This window comes from Danaus plexippus, chromosome 10 (assembly GCF_018135715.1).
Source record: "Danaus plexippus chromosome 10, MEX_DaPlex, whole genome shotgun sequence".
In the NCBI taxonomy this organism is placed as follows: Eukaryota; Metazoa; Arthropoda; class Insecta; order Lepidoptera; family Nymphalidae; genus Danaus; species Danaus plexippus.
The window spans coordinates 4,529,141-4,545,451 of record NC_083543.1 but is presented as its reverse complement, the minus strand read 5'-3'; the positions used below and the strand labels follow the sequence as shown (position 1 = coordinate 4,545,451).

Below are 16,311 nucleotides of genomic sequence, written 5' to 3'. Positions count from 1 at the left end.
TATTTTAACTTCGACTTGTACGTGGATCCCACGGGTACCTCTAAGAGGCCGAACCTTAGCTCAGGACGTCGTTGAAGGGAGGTTGGGATGATTGGGTGATGGGACTGCATGATGTCTTCCAAAGGCAGAATGTTTCAGACACGTCCTTGTATGAAACGTGACCTCGTCTTTGCCAGCGAAGGCAGTGTGTGCTAGTGATGATATGGTGTGTCTTGAGGAATATGCATGTCTGCGTTGTTGGTTGTTATATTGTCATCAGAGTCCAAGAAGACATCTTCCGAATGCCTCTTAGCTATCGGGGAATTTGGACACGGGGAAAAGTAGGACGCTTTGCCTGTTCACGGGTTGGGATGTATCATTTTTATTTTACTTCTCGTTTTTGCCAAGGGTTGGGGCTATCGTACAGTGTAATTTTTTGTGACGGGATACCTACTCGGCTGCTTCTGCTTAAGATGACTGCAGTGCTTTTTTAGCAGTTGACATCTATTTTCCATCAGTGAAAATATTTTCCTAAGGTGTTGGTCGCTTTTTAGGGACAAAAATGATAAAGTTAAGGGACCTGCGTCCCATATATACTGCGGTTTTATATTATGCGAAACGGGCTAGGTGTGTTGGTATTTTTGGTACCGGGATATCTCTCTTGTATAACGAGTACAGAAGTGGGAGAGAACGGAGACGGGAAGAAGAGAGGTTGCCTTCCACTCGATAGTGGAAAGAAAGTTTCGATAAGGAGGCTTGCATTATGTGTACTAGCCTGTCTGCACTTTTATTTCCAACAGTTTGTAAATCAAGCCGTTGTGCCAGATTTGTTGAATGCTTTCGCGACATCGAAAAAGATTGCACACGTCTTATGCTGGCGCCTGCTTTAAAGACCTTTGATGATGTGCTCCGTGAGGCAATGCACCGGGTGAACGCTAGAATGCTTATCTCTGAAGTCGAACTGTTCATTAGGCAGGAGTTTTAATTTCTCTATTTTTCTTTATGCTAAAGGGGACAACCGAGCAGACGGCCTACTTGATGGAGGTAGTGCCGTCGCCCATGGACATCCGCAACATAGATTTGCGGATGTGTTGCCACCCTCGATTAGGGGAGAGGGGGAGGAAATAGTGGGAAAGGGAAGGGGGTAGGAAAGGGCAACCGGCTCTCTCACTCATCGGACGAAACGCAGACATTAAAGATTACTTCACGCCAATCTTCTGTAAGTAGGTGGTACGTCCCCGGTTGAGCCAGCCCATGTTCGAGCTGCAGTAACTTGACCGCAGCTAGGCTCTACCACCTACAAGACTTCTTACTTTAGTCGGTTCAAGACCATCCTTGCGTAGATCTTGCAGATTAAAGAAGTGTTAAGCAGACCAATCGGCCAGTAGCTGCTCAGGGACTCCTTGCTTTACCTGGTTAATCTGTACCCTCGCCTCCATCTGTATCAACCGCACTCATTGTTATAACTGCACTTACACAGGTGCAGATGCAAAAGCGCACAGGTACAGTGCAAATCCTCAGGTGGTTATGCAGGTGATACCTGATAATTTTAACTACCCATAATTATTGAATATACAAATAATAGGAATTGCGCCGGTATAAACAATATAAAAATAACCAAAAAAATCTTTTCAGTGAATAAATATTTTTTATTAATTATTTTTATATTCTGTAAGAATTATTTAGCGTTATTAAAAATTTTAATTATCAGTTTCAATTACAGATAAAATATATAACATTTGCAATGGTTCAAGGACAATTCAATTTATAACAGTCTCTCATGACGTCTATATTTTTTTTATATTATACCGTTTCCAACTACTTCTTTTTAAATAATAGATCAATTATTCTTTATTTGTCAATGTTTATACTTAATCCAAGATTATTAATAAAAAAAAATTTATAATTTATAGTAAGTTACAAAGCGCTATCTATTATAATTCTTTACAACTTACTAAGAAGTATTATAAAACTTTATTTCGACGTTAAAATATTTCGTAACTTCATTTAAATTTTCACCTTTCGGTTTATCTTATTCAAATTTTCACTTTATACGCTTTGAATTCTTAATCAGACGATGAAAATATAAGAATTTAATTTGTTACTTTTAGAATGTTTTATTTAGAGTATAATTAATTATGAATATTTAAGAAATATTATGATAATTATATTAAATAAATAATAATATAACTATATACGTCAGAGGTCTTTAAGAATAACGTGATTTAAAATTTGGTCTGAAAATAAGTTTCCCCAAAGCTTGCAGAGATTTACATAAAACTTGTTTAAATGGTAATATTTGGAGATGTCACCCATCGAGGCCGCACCCTAAGGCCATCTTCACCAAATCTATCTCGGGAATATAAAAAATACCTACTTATATATATTTTAATTAATATTTTGTTCCTTACTTCATAGTAATATATTTTTATATGTATATAGTAGTGTAGTGTATTCAATGTCAGTAAATTTAACATTTCTTATCAATTTTATTCAAAAAGAAAAATTCATCGACATGAGCAAGATTAATCTGTTTTGATATTACTTTGTTTCAATTCGCATCCTATTGAAATAGCTGAATTTCTACTAAGAAAATAGCTTAGGCGGATTTGAACACGTAGTAATTATGGGAAACCCTGTGAGGCTATGAGTTACAAGTCGAAATCGTGACCTGGCTCCTTCCGCCTCTAAGGATGGGCGGAGACGTGACAAAGCCGATGTTCCGAAAACACTAACACAAATTGAACTGTAGACAATAGAATAATAAAAGTCTTTATTTTTCTAACTAATATTTCAAATAAGATATGTTTTTTTTTGTTAAGTTTCTTATTAATATGCCTTAAGTAGATTCAAACAGTTACCGCAGATAAAGCGAGTGAAGCTTACTACAGTTACGAGTGAAACAGCAGATAAAATTAATTATTACTTTTTAAATAAAAGTTTTGATTTTATTTCTGCCAGCGTCGTAATCATGTTTATTTTAACCAAACCACTTTATAAAGTAGTTACGCAGTGAAAATTATTATGGAGTGTGATTGTTCTGAGAACGCTGTCTGCGTAGCGACTTGCGAATTAATTTAATTAGTCGTCGTAAGTCACTTCTACAGACTCTGTAAAGATAAGTTTCTTATATTAATGATTTCAATTTAATAGAAGGTCTTAATTTTATGAGCACACAACAAATCGTAATGGAACTGAAATAATAAAGAGATAATAACAATTGTTTAAGAAATTATTATCAAAGAAGTCTTTTCAAGTGATTTTATAGAATCCCAAATGTTCTTTACGGTTTAAAAGAAAACTCATTGTCCTAAAAAGTTTTCAATCAATTCTAGATAGATTCATATTTTATTACATTTTCAACCGTTGTAGGCCTTTAACTCCCCTTATCCGTTTTACTATCAGATTTAATTTTTATTTCGAAATCCATTGACAAAGTAACCAATGTATATTTTATATATTTCTACAAATTTAAATATCTGACGATTCAGGCGTGCAATGCATAGCTTCAGAGAAATTCAACTGTAAATTTTGTTTAAGTAAAATGCAGTGTTCTGCTCGAGACATTTTGAATTTTCCTTATCCGAGTGCAAGTAATGAAGAAAATTCCTTAACGCGAGACGAACTAAAGGATTGTGTTTCTAGTTTTGATCAACAAGTCTATTCCACGAAAGGCTTAGCGATTTGTATGATGTAAGTTTTTAAATTTTTCTAAAGAAATAACTAAAATATTGTTAACATTAACATCATTATAAATTAATGAAAATTTGTTAGCTATTAGTTTTAGTTTCGATTAACAATAACATTAGTGCGATTTGTGTCTTTTAAAAATAAAAGTGATTTTTATACCAAGATCCACTTGACTGTCTATTTTTGTGCACCTTAACACAATTTTGCACCTGAATACTTTTATACTTGCAAAGGAATTGGTATTTTAATAGTTAGAATCTACTTGAAATTCATAATGGTCATGAAATAGTGGAGCTGAACTCCTTTGAAGAAAAGAAAACACTGGCATCTATTCCCAATGGGACGCACCTTAGCAATATCTCGTACGATTCTAAGTAGACACTTTGGAGGAAGTATATGGAGAGTTAAGTATAGTACTAGGAAAAGGCGGATCAGGGACATATTCCTAGTGATTTTTAGTATCGTGATCACAATAATATTATAAATACAATAAATAACAGAATATATCTTCAAGTTTTGAGACCTGCGTTTCATCAACTAATAAAAAATACTCGTAATAGTTATTTTTATTTTATTAATAAATATTACTGCTATTTTTATTTAAATATTGTCTTGTTTTTTTTTCAAGGAGAATGTTTTATATCAAACTATTTCTTTTTCATTTTATACGCTTAAAAATTTCATAACATTTTTCCAAAATGTTTATCACCATTTTTTCTCACAAATTAGTAAGATTTTATCATTAGCGAATAAGATTGCTTGTGGAGCTTTTATTACTTCAATAAAATACTCAAAAAAAAAAACAAATTTTAAATAGCTATATTGGTAATTCTTCAAGTTGTTGATCAATGAAGGTGTAAGTATAGTAAAGATGAAGTTAAAACAGACTTTCCTTTATATTGGGAAAGGTCGAGGACCCTACAATGTACGGCACTCGTGTAGACGAAGGAACACCACGTTCACAGACGGCTACTCTACCTTTAGTGTGCTTTAACAGAAAATAAAGTACCTTTTAAAAATTAACTCTTTGTTCTTTGAAATAATTGTATTATTTACGTACTTTTGATATTTTTAAATAAACTCACTGAAATAAAAGAAAGAGAAAAATACTAAAATGATGAGCTATTTAGTTTTGCGAGATAGCAAGAAAAATATTTACATTATTAAAAAGATTAGATCTAAAACTGTAATAAACGTTTTTACTAAGTTGTGTGTAATAATGCTTATTAAACAGAGGTGTGGAAAATCGGTAGGTCATCTGTGTACGTGTCGTGACATCTGCTGACGAAGACCTCTTGCCAAACTTGAGATGAGGGCCGGACGCGTCTGCTTTGACAAACAACAGGCCTCAGAACAAAGGTTTATAATTATGCAGTGGTGCATGTGACGAAATAAATTATGAATTTCGGCTGACGTTACGTCTGCTTACGTGTTTTTGTGTACTCGTTTTTTGATATTATATGCCTTTGAAGTGCTGTCTGCATCTGCTTGGAAATAAATTTTAACGAGAAAAATGCCAAACTAAAGTTTAAAGGCATGTGTAACACGACATAAGATATAAAACATATTTTGACTTTAGGTTATTTTATTGATTCCTAGGTAAGCCAAATACTTTTGCAACGTTAAGCAAATAAGCTCTTCCGAAATAAATATGTCTTTTCAGTATACCACAGTTTACTTGGAAATTTTTTATTGGAAGTGTAGCCACGCGTAAATTTGATACGGGTCGACACTCGCTAGTGCAAATAAGTGCGAACAGGCGAATAATTGAAAAGAAGCATTCATATAGCATTACAATTGATCTGGTCATGTGGAAAATGATAGAAATCTGTTACTTAAATTAAAATTATTTTATATTCCATAACTTTTAAAAGCGTCTTATTATTCTCCATATATTTATAAATGACAAAATATGTTTCATCTTATTTCGTTAAGAAAATAAAAAGGCACTCATACTTTAAAATAAAATTTGAAAACTTATCACTTATCACACAGCAGTGGAATGGACAAAATTCGCAAAGAATCACAATATCCATTTGCTTCTTCCGAGGGCTGTACCACCACTAATTTGGCTCCAAGCTCCAGCAAACCGATCTTCAAAGCGAAAGTCGTGCCAAAATGTATGCGACTCCAACATTTCTGATGCCAGTTTGTGGAGCGATTCGCTGTAATTACCCGACATTATGCTAATGTGTCTCTATTTATTGTGTTGCTTATAAATGAAGTAATTGCTAAGTACGGTGTGGGAGTTTGCTATAATTATATAACAGTTGATTTTAATACTTTTTTTTTATATTTAATTTACAATAATGTACAAAAGTTGATTTTTAAATTACTTTTTTATGTTGAAGCAAATAAAAAATGTTTAGGTTACTTACTTTTACAGAATAATGGGATGACTTTACGGTACATATGTAGTCGACGAGCCATTGATTTTCTAGATATAATACAGATGATATGACACGGGGGTGAGGTAAAAGATATCAATTGAGATGAAACACCGGTGACTGATAGTACTAGTATTACTCTGGCGCCACTTGTAAGAGCCGCCAGGGATGCCGCAAAAGCTGTAGATAAAGGTGCAAGCAGAGGTATTTTCGTCTGAAAATTATAATTTCGTTTTATATTCTGAGTTAAAATAATACAAATATGAGCATGTCAATTGTCATTTTAACCTTAAAGCTTTTCTCAAAATATTCTTTGGACACGTCAATATTTTTTTCAGAGTTATCAAGTGCTCTTATCAGAGAGCTAATCATTTCTTTTGGCAATTTTTTGTCCGAATTATCGTCCACTACAATTATTCCATCGAGGCGGTTCTTAACAATTCCATCAGCCATTACATTTATTAACCGTTCTCTATTTGACAGTTGGTAATATTCCTTTATTATATATTTTTTTACATAAAAAACCGGTTTTCGGTTCTGTAAAAATAGATAGTTTTTCTTACTAACGCAACGCGTTGGACTTATATACGATATTTGAATTTAACACTCTGCTGAACATAATCTTTTTATTATTTATTATTATTTAATACCTCTTTACAAAAGTCCAGAGGACAGTTACAAAATTCATCCCAACTTGGATTATCGTCGAAAAGATCTAACACAACTCCATCTGAAAACTGAAAAAGAAAAGAAGTTCATTTAAAAAATAGTTCTGTGATTCAATGATACTTATAACTATTAATTACTAATCAGATATCTGAATGTATGTGCATTCTTGTTAAATGGGAAAATTATTTCATAAATAAAATCAGACATAAATTTATACAACTAAAAACGAATACTACTTAAAGTATCTGAGCATATTTCTGAATATAAATCTGAGCACAATTCTGATTATAAATATTTAGCTTAAATCGTCACAGAAAGTGAAAATACTAGTAAAATAAAACGGAAGATTTTAATAATAATGTAAATAATTTCTCAATCAATATCAAAAATACATTTTTGATACCTTAACAATACTAATTTCCTCAATCGTCCACCTCGTCAGCCAGACCACGATTGTTTTGTTGTTGTAGTTTGGATTTTGCTTTTTAAAACTTAGCAATTCATCAACTGTTTTCACTTTTTTCAATAATATGATATCCACCTTAAATTATACATACAGTTATTTAGAATGGTCGAAGCTACGGGTGTTGGGATCGCGAGACGATCTCCAGCCACCGTAAACGCAGGTTTTCGGATGGCTAGCAAGGGTAGTTCGCTGCCCGATCAGAACCAGACCCGAGCGTAAGGCGTCGCGTACCGCTCGTGTCTCAAAGGGCCATCAAACCACCATAGATGATCCCCTTGAGTCGATGTCAACCGGTTTGCAGGTGCAAGCGCAATGATGTACCGCGGCCTGGCACGGAGCAGGAGCAGTCACGGGGAGTTTTTAGACAGTAGTAGTCTGACACTGACAAAATTTTCTCTCTCAAAAAACAAAGGTTACTAGGAATGTCTTATATAGAATTTGTACTTTGTTAAATTTCCCCTCTCAAAAAACAAAGGTTACTAGGAATGTCTTATATAGAATTTGTACTTTGTTAAATTTTCCCTCTCAAAAAACAAAGGTTATTAGGAATGTCTTATATAGAATTTGTACTTTGTTAAATTTAAACTCACTCTTTCGTTAATTTGTACAGATTTGTTGATGTCCATAGTAACTGATAAACCCGTTGGTCTGTAGTATGTAGATGGAAACATTCTTGGTAGATTTTCGGATTCAGTAATAACATCTGTGACGTTTTTTAAGAACGATTCATCTTCAGCCGTCATATCAACGTTGAAGATGTTGACGCCGCAACAAGTGAGACTGTAGATGTCATCTACGTCGTATATTATATGGTCTGGTAATGATAAAATTAATTTCCTTCCCTCTTTATTTTGTGAATTTATGTTAGAAAAAGAATATTTAAAAATAAACATGCATATTGGATATTGAGTGACATAATTATAAATTTTTTATAGTATTAAAAAAAATGTGTCTATCATAAAGCAAAACCTATTTATAATAACGTCACTATGCACTTACTGAAGGTAAATATTATATTGGAAGATTGATAAAATATATCGTTTTCATCATCCTCCATATGATAGCACAGAGCCTGAAATAGAAGAGAAATCGAAAATAAATTTATAGAACATTAAATTCTTTTTTAACACATCGATCGTAAAGCCTGCCACTATTGTTTAATCAGAAATAAATTTGAATGTGTGAGATGCAACTAAATATTGAAGGTGGTGATGTTAATGTACATACAACAAGGTTTTTTAACAAATAGAATAATAAATGATTTTACACCACAACTGCAAGAGTTAGAAGGTCGTGTAAACTTATTTATCCACCAGCCCATTATTTTTAAATTGATTCCCAGATTTTACCAACTATTTTGAGACAAATTCTTGACCAATGAGATTTAATAATTTTATCTATACATTTAAAAGTATATTCCTTTTTTAAAATTTTGGGTAACAGCAAAATAAATTTATGTGTAAAAGCTGATATTTTTTACTTATAGGGAAGAAGCTCTTCAATTTGTGTGCGTAATTAAGTGGAGTTTACGTTCAAGGTACTCGCTCGGCACTTTCTTGTGGTAAATGAAATTTACGTACATCTCTCTCTACCTTCAGAGTGTACGTTCAAGTTGCAAGTTAAAAGAGGAAGCGTTTTCTTATAAAAAGGTCTGAATTCATATTGTTATTGATTATTTTCTTTGTTATTAATTAAGAAATTTGTTAATTTGTTGGACATTATAAAATATATGAAATAAGATTTAAAATACTATAGGATCGTTACAAAATTTTTGGTATGCAGTGATCTTTCTGTATTAGTTTTTAACTTGCACAGAATTAAAGGCTTTTAGTCTCAAACGTAAGAAAAAAGGGTACCCGAGACGCTGACTCTGTTCAATTAATAATCTTTAGGTCGCCAAAAATGATAATTCGTTTCCTCGGGTTCATAGTATGCAGTCCTTTAATCATTGCCGCTTTGAAGTCTAATCCAAACTAATGATTTGACACTTCTATAAATATATCTCCCTTGATAGAAAACATTAATATGATATTTTTATATTATGCATTTCTTTAAAAGTAAATACGCCGTATATTAATTCCTAAGGGTAACACGGAATATTCGTATCCGACGGTTTCAGCCGACAACAGAAAGATATTTAAATTTCTTGTTCACACACCGCAATGTATGTTTTGTAGTGTTGGTTGCGTCGTTGTTTAATATTATATAATGAAAGCGGAGCAGACTTTATTGGAATAAAATATTCATCAGGTGACGTCTGAAGGTAACGACCGTTTTGATATTTGGGTTTATCTAAAACCTTTAATTTTGATAAGTGCCAACTTATTTACAATTCATATGTACATTTATAAAATTATTATTATATGACTATTTTTATTTAAAATGACTTTAGTAAAATTGCGTTCACTTTAATTTCAATAAAATTATATACAAAATGCATATAAAAAAATCTATCGTTTTAAATGTTATTATTATAAGGAGTTGAATTAAAATTAGGCTATTAAAGTTTTTGTAGTGTATTAAATAATTATGCCCTAAATGATTTAATGATTTTTCACTTTTTATGTTAAATTAAAAATAAAAGCAAAGATTTTGAATGCTTGTATAGATTTTAAGCGAGTCTAATATTTTCATTTCAATAAATTAAAATTTTATATGTATATGTAATATTTTTTCATATTATATACTAAGTAAACAAATTTGACTGTAACATTTGATAATTGCTTTATAAGAACAGATGACAAAGAATTGGTTTTATTGCTAATAATCAACGAAGAAAATAGTTTTAATATTAAAAAGATTTTAACTCAAAGAAAACTAAGAAAATGGTCATAGCGTGTCCGTGTCGTTGAATTTTTGAGTGCCTCATGTAAGTCTGGATGCATTTCGGATGAAAATATTCGGCTTTATAAGCAAAAAAGAAAGTCATTTTACCGGTCCAGGATTAATGCTAACGATTCCTGTGTTTTGACGGTCTTATACTACAACAGTGTGAAAATATGAAATTTATTACTGACTATTTGCGGACAAATAGCTGTTTTGTTTAATTCGATGATTTAAACAAAAATATGCCTTTTTTATGAGAACAAAAATTAAGGTCATTCGAAGTAACGAAGCAAATTTTCCGAATATATTATGAGATTTTCCTTATGTAAGTCTAACACAAAAGAATTGCAATATGCTCTAAGCACCTATAAGATTACTTATTAAGTAGATTATGAGGAAGAAAGTCAGGGAGAGGTGTACGCCCAAACCCATTCAAGGCCTGCAGACGGGCGATGAATTTTTGAGAGGCCTTGACGACGTGTGCCGAGAACTACTAAAAGCTTTTTTTTTTAGAAAAGGAATCGGCGTTGCACAGATAATGAACCAGACAGACGACGTTTTTTCACATAATACAATGTGCTTCAGATTTTTGACATATCTATATGTCCTCGGGTGGATGTTTAATATTGTGATTACAAAGGCTCGGAAATGTCTGATACGTGTTGGGTTTTATTCTTCACGGATGACGATTAATTTATATGATATGCATCACTCTACATTCTACTACATAAAAAATATGTATCTCTGTTTATGTAAACATGATTTTATCATTCATTAATGTATTCGGACCACAGCTGTTTGCTTTTCGGTTTTTAGAATACATCTGATTATTTTTATTGTGACGTATTTTGATATAATAAATTAATTATACTAATAAATGAAAACCCTTACACTCCAAAGCTCCTCGTTTAAATTGAGATAAAAAGTAATAAAATAATATATATACATATATAGTATATATATATACTTTATGAACGTTACTTTTACCGTAGTGTAATATAAAGTATATATATAAATACATACGTAAGTACATATTCTCTAAATCTGTTTTAAATGTGAAAAACAAACATCAGAACCAATCTGTTTCATCCAATTTAATACGAAAAGCTAAGACAAACAGAACAAGGTTCCTCGTTTCATTATAATCTGTGTTTATGTTTATCTGTAAAGCCACGTGAAATTAATTACAGGGTTAACAGCGAAATTAACTGGAATATGAAAACGCTCAAGGCTTCAAGGTTCTATATAAGGAAAAGTAAAGTGAACGATGTGATTTAATAGCGATTGATGTTCATATATATGTATTATATATATGAAAATCAGTTTTCGGTTTGGCGGATTGATGAAATTTAAATTAAGCTTCCTAGTATATAACACTAACATCTTACATATATGTTTATAGTTGTCCTGTAAACAATAATTTATAATTTCATATTTTACAAAGTAAAGATGCTAAGCCGTTGTGCATTTTTCAAATTAATCAATACGTATATAAAATTTCAGTTTTCGTTTCGAATTGATAGTAAAATTTAGGAGTGTATTAATAATATTTATATTATTTACTTAATGTTATTTCTTCGTATGTAGGTAGAACGAAATTTTTTTTTTGTTACTGTTGCTGAGTATTTTAGAGTTCGAATTAAGGTTGTAAAGATTTATTAGATAAACAGTGGTAAAGTAAGTCTGTATTTTTTCCTAAAGTTATTTTTTTTTTAATTAATTTCATCAGTATTTTTGATGGTGAGTAATTTGCAGATGGTTTTATTAGCACGTTAAGAGTAGCAAAAACTTCCGTTCAACACAGTTTTGTCCATTTTTAAGCAGGTTGCAATAATTTGAAGCGTAATGTTCTGTTTAGATTTTAATTTAGCTGAAGGATGGTTTAGATATTACGAAAACTTTAAAAAAGATTTTCCGACACATAAAAAGTAAAAAATATTTGAAAATAATGAACATAATATGTGAGGGCTATAATCTGATATGAAAATGAGGTAAGTTAAAATCTCTCCTGGGCTTTAGCCAAGCTCCTTCTTTAAATGTTACTTTCAAAACTTATTATTAAATTTTAGAAAATATGCTATTTTAAATTTAAGATGCAGATAGGCCGTCATTTGTTATAATTATATTATACTATATTGTCGAGCAGGACTTCATTAGTGTCTTATCCCATATTTCCATTAAATTTCAAGAATAAGATTAACATAAGTTGGAAATATAATTACGTATAAAGCTATGGGACTTTGTAATTAAGAACATTTCAAAATGTGTTAAGAGCGCTAATTATCGGCAACATTTGTTTTTGAATTTCTTCTTACAAATACTAAAAACAGTGTAGTTTATTTAATTAAGTAAAAAAAATTTCCAAAAAAATTCACTATTCTTACATTTATTTCTAGTTGTTTGAATGCGTCATCAGTCACATCCAGCAAATATGCCCTCAATTCATACAGGATTATTTAAATAGGCCCTGAATATTAAATCTTTCGAGAGTTAGAGGTTTCTTTGTTTATTTAAGAACCCTTGGTAACCCGATTAGTAAGTTTACATTATTAATTATGCAGTTTACAGATTACGTGTACCTAAATTGAGAACGTTCGAGTAAGTTCCATTTGTCGTAGCAACTTTCCAGAAACCACTAATTGATGTTTACAAGATACCGCAAATTGGCGGCTCTTTAGATGTCCCAATGTTTATTAATTATTGTGTAGCCAATGACTTGGTGATCAGACTTATATATAGTACCTTTGTCGATCAATACTTCACATTTTCTTAATGTTTTGTCTACCTCACTTTCCTACCTATTAATAACGATTTAATTTCTCTAAGTGAACATTAAATCTAATGAACCTTTTTTAGCCATTAAATACATAATTCTGGAAAGTAATTAAAACGTACATTTCATTCTGGCATTCAGCTCTTTATAAAGTTCGTATAATATTCATAGCACCAGACTTTAGTCACTATTATAATCGTTCCAACAGAATGAGCTGACTGGCTATTCAAATTCTAAACTTTTAAAAGCAGTGGACTTTCTTGAGCAATTCACTTGTGAACAAAGAAGCGGGTAGACTGAAATCGTCTACAGTCCAAAAAAACAATTTCACTTACAGCACATGAGACTGACGTAATGCTCTGCATAAGAGTAAACCCATTGTGTCCTTTGATATCCAACGTATCGCGTTACACAACTGTCTAGAATTCTGCCTCCAGATGCGCTTCCCTAAATTAAGGAGTTTTATTCTGCGAGCTATGCTTGTTTAATGAGCATTAATTTTTTTTCTTAATATAAATAGTGTTTATTCAAACGAATTTAATAGACTTCAAATATTTTTGGTGTGCTTAACCAATTATTTCTGTTTTTTTTTTTTATAAATATTTTATTTAATATTCATCTTTTGGTATTGAATAAAGTTGTTAGTTTGTATTATATACAATTAGTAAGGAGCTCTAAAAAATAAACGTTTGACATAGAATTATTCTTGAAACACGTGAATGTGCATGGGATTTTATAAAAAATCAATACAATGCAGACTCAATCCGAAGCATGGAAAAACATTTCTTATTATGATTTTTTTTTCAAATACGCGAATGCTCAAATTATACTTTATAAATAACATTTTTATACTGGGGTGCATGCTCAGTAACCCTTATATTGCATATGTCAATAAGCGATGGATACCAATTGCCGTCTTACGGGGCGTATGCTTCCGAAAACGAATTCCCATACCTGCAATTTAAAAGATTTTTCTGTTTTGGCAACTGTAGTATCTATTATGACTTATAAGAAATACTCTTTCAACCATATAAATAAACCATTCATTACTTTTTCAAGGATTTGAAAAGTTCTCAATGTACCACACGTTTAATGAGATGAAAAGTACTTTAGGCACTTTAAGAAAAAAAAAAAACATTCTGTTACATTTCTGAAGAATCAAATAAAAATAGAGCGGATAAAAAATCTATAAAAATTGCATTTCCTCCTATATAGATAACAAGGTACACACCAATTAAAATATTCAAGAATACTCAATGTGTACGGTACACCGACTTTTTGAAATTTTTTATTATATTGCTGGTTATTCCAATAGCTTCACCGTTTGGCTTGTGACAGATTTTTTTTTGTGTGTCATAAAAGATATTTCACTCTATATGAATAACAAAATTAATATTGTATTTTGTTTGTCTTAACTAACATAAGCTTTTAAAGCACTTATCACGTGTTTTTATTTAAAAAAATTAAGATTAGTTGATGTCATTTTTGGACACTTCTATTCTGTCTTATTGTTATATATTAAAAAGTTTCCCTTGATTATTATTATTTATATCATGAATGTACCAAATGTTAATAAATAATTCTAAGTATTTGTCTAGTATTCCATAAAAAAAATTGTTCCCAGAATAATCCCACGTCTTTAAGTATTCGACAATCTTCTAATGTCGCGTGGAATAAGACTAAAATAGGAATATTAAGATGAGAGGGTTCAAAGGATTGTGCAGCAGCCGAAACGAGTAGACGATGGCACTCCACTGTTGCCCGTTTTATATTGTTGCCCGCTTACAACATTCATATTTCGTTTAAGTACTTTCACAAGCTGTCTGGATTCAAAGATGAAAATTGTACCTTAAAAACAGTACACACATTTAAAATTCGGCACATTATACATATTTTATTCTTTGTAAACAATGATGTATTTAAACTTTTTTTTTTTTTAGAAGCCTTGAATTTGTATAAATAAACATTAAATAAGATCTCACATTTGTATTGCCTACAAATTTAAAACAAAGTAGTCGGCAGAATGCGAATGGTGAAATGTAAGGAAACCGTAAAATTCCCCAATGGCATCCCTACCAGCTATATCCACTGTTTCTTTAAACGCTTTCAATAAAAATGTAAATGGGCTTGCTGTCCGCGAATTGACTCGCCAAACTATTTTATTTGTGAAAGTAATTTTAACAAACTAACAGTTTCATTGTTGTTTAATAAATACATCATGTTTTATCATATTCAAAATAGTTTATAAAACAGTTATACTTTTATGTTAATAGAAAAGTTTAGGGCATATTTAATTTTTATTTTATTACTTCGTTTTATTTTGAATAGTTTTGTTAACTTATTATGAATATTTTAAATTGTTTTTGTATTATTAAATTTCAAGAATAGAAGTTGTTTTATCATCTAATAATTCATTATAATTCGCTGTAATTTATCTACATCTAGTGGACATTTATATTTGTTATTTAAAAAAATCTTTCGGTGTTCAAATTTAAGTTCATTTCAGAGTAATCATAACTGTCGTTTAAAAATTATTGCAACAAATGCAATTGAAAGGTTTCAATCAAAGAAAACCATTTTCAATGCGGGCTTCAGAAAACGAATGCCGATTCATCTTAAAATTGAAATCTTATTTAATATTGGATAATCGCAAAGCGAGACGTCTTACTTCGGTACTGTGAAAGAAATTGTCTGTATAAAATATTACTAGGAAAGTAGTTCTTCTAATTCACGAGGAAACATACTTCTATAAATGAATTCCTCTAAACATATTGAATTAACACCGTTTTATTTATTTATCACATAAATTGGACATTTAATTAAATTTAACTAGGCATTTTGGCAAAACCTTTACTACTATAACGTAGGTACTTGGGCACTTAAGTAGTGTTTTGTTTCGTTTAAATTAAATATAACGGAACAGGCGGGCGTTCTAATGAATATTAATGACCAAAACTCTTAGAATCAGGCGTGACATGGGCCGCGAAACTCGAAGGAGCCCTAAATAAATCACGATGAGCTTTAAGTATCGCTTCTGTACCGCTTTTGTACATATTTTCCAAGAGATAGCGCTAAGCCTCGAAGGGATGATTCCGCTAGCAGTTAAATAAACGGTTTACTGGTGCCTTAAAGATTAATACTGGAATGGGCTCAGTTGCGTTATTAAGATCTTATCTCATATTGGGATAATATATTTTAAATAATAATTTATTATATTTGACCCTTATAACGACTATATGTGTCCGTGTAACTTAAGTAAAAAAGGAAATACAAACCAAAAAGACCTAGTTTTAATTAGCTGCTTGTCAAATTAATTCTTTCAATGGAACATTTGTAGATTTTATGCCATTTAAGAGCTATATTTGACTTGAAATAAAGTTTCAGTAATTCAAAAAGTTAATTCAAAACCATTTTAAAAGAATATTATATTTTAATAACGAAACCACACTCTTATAACTCAAAATATATTTCCTACTTCTGCGTTCAAATAATATTTTCTCCTTAATTACCGTCTGACTATA

At 31.1% G+C, this 16,311-nt stretch overlaps 1 protein-coding gene across 1 annotated transcript; it reads right to left on the bottom strand.

Moving 5' to 3' along the window:
- Window positions 1-5,523: 5,523 nt before the first annotated feature.
- On the bottom strand, window positions 5,524-8,555 carry LOC116766879 (uncharacterized). The gene is made up of 8 exons (XM_032657018.2): window positions 8,459-8,555; window positions 8,191-8,263; window positions 7,782-8,005; window positions 7,129-7,266; window positions 6,707-6,793; window positions 6,345-6,593; window positions 6,048-6,270; window positions 5,524-5,834 (listed from the first exon to the last, which is right to left on the bottom strand). Exons 1-8 carry the CDS (start codon window positions 8,510-8,512, stop codon window positions 5,650-5,652), a joined length of 1,233 nt encoding a protein of 410 aa, XP_032512909.2. The 5' UTR covers window positions 8,513-8,555; the 3' UTR covers window positions 5,524-5,649.
- Window positions 8,556-16,311: the final 7,756 nt, after the last annotated feature.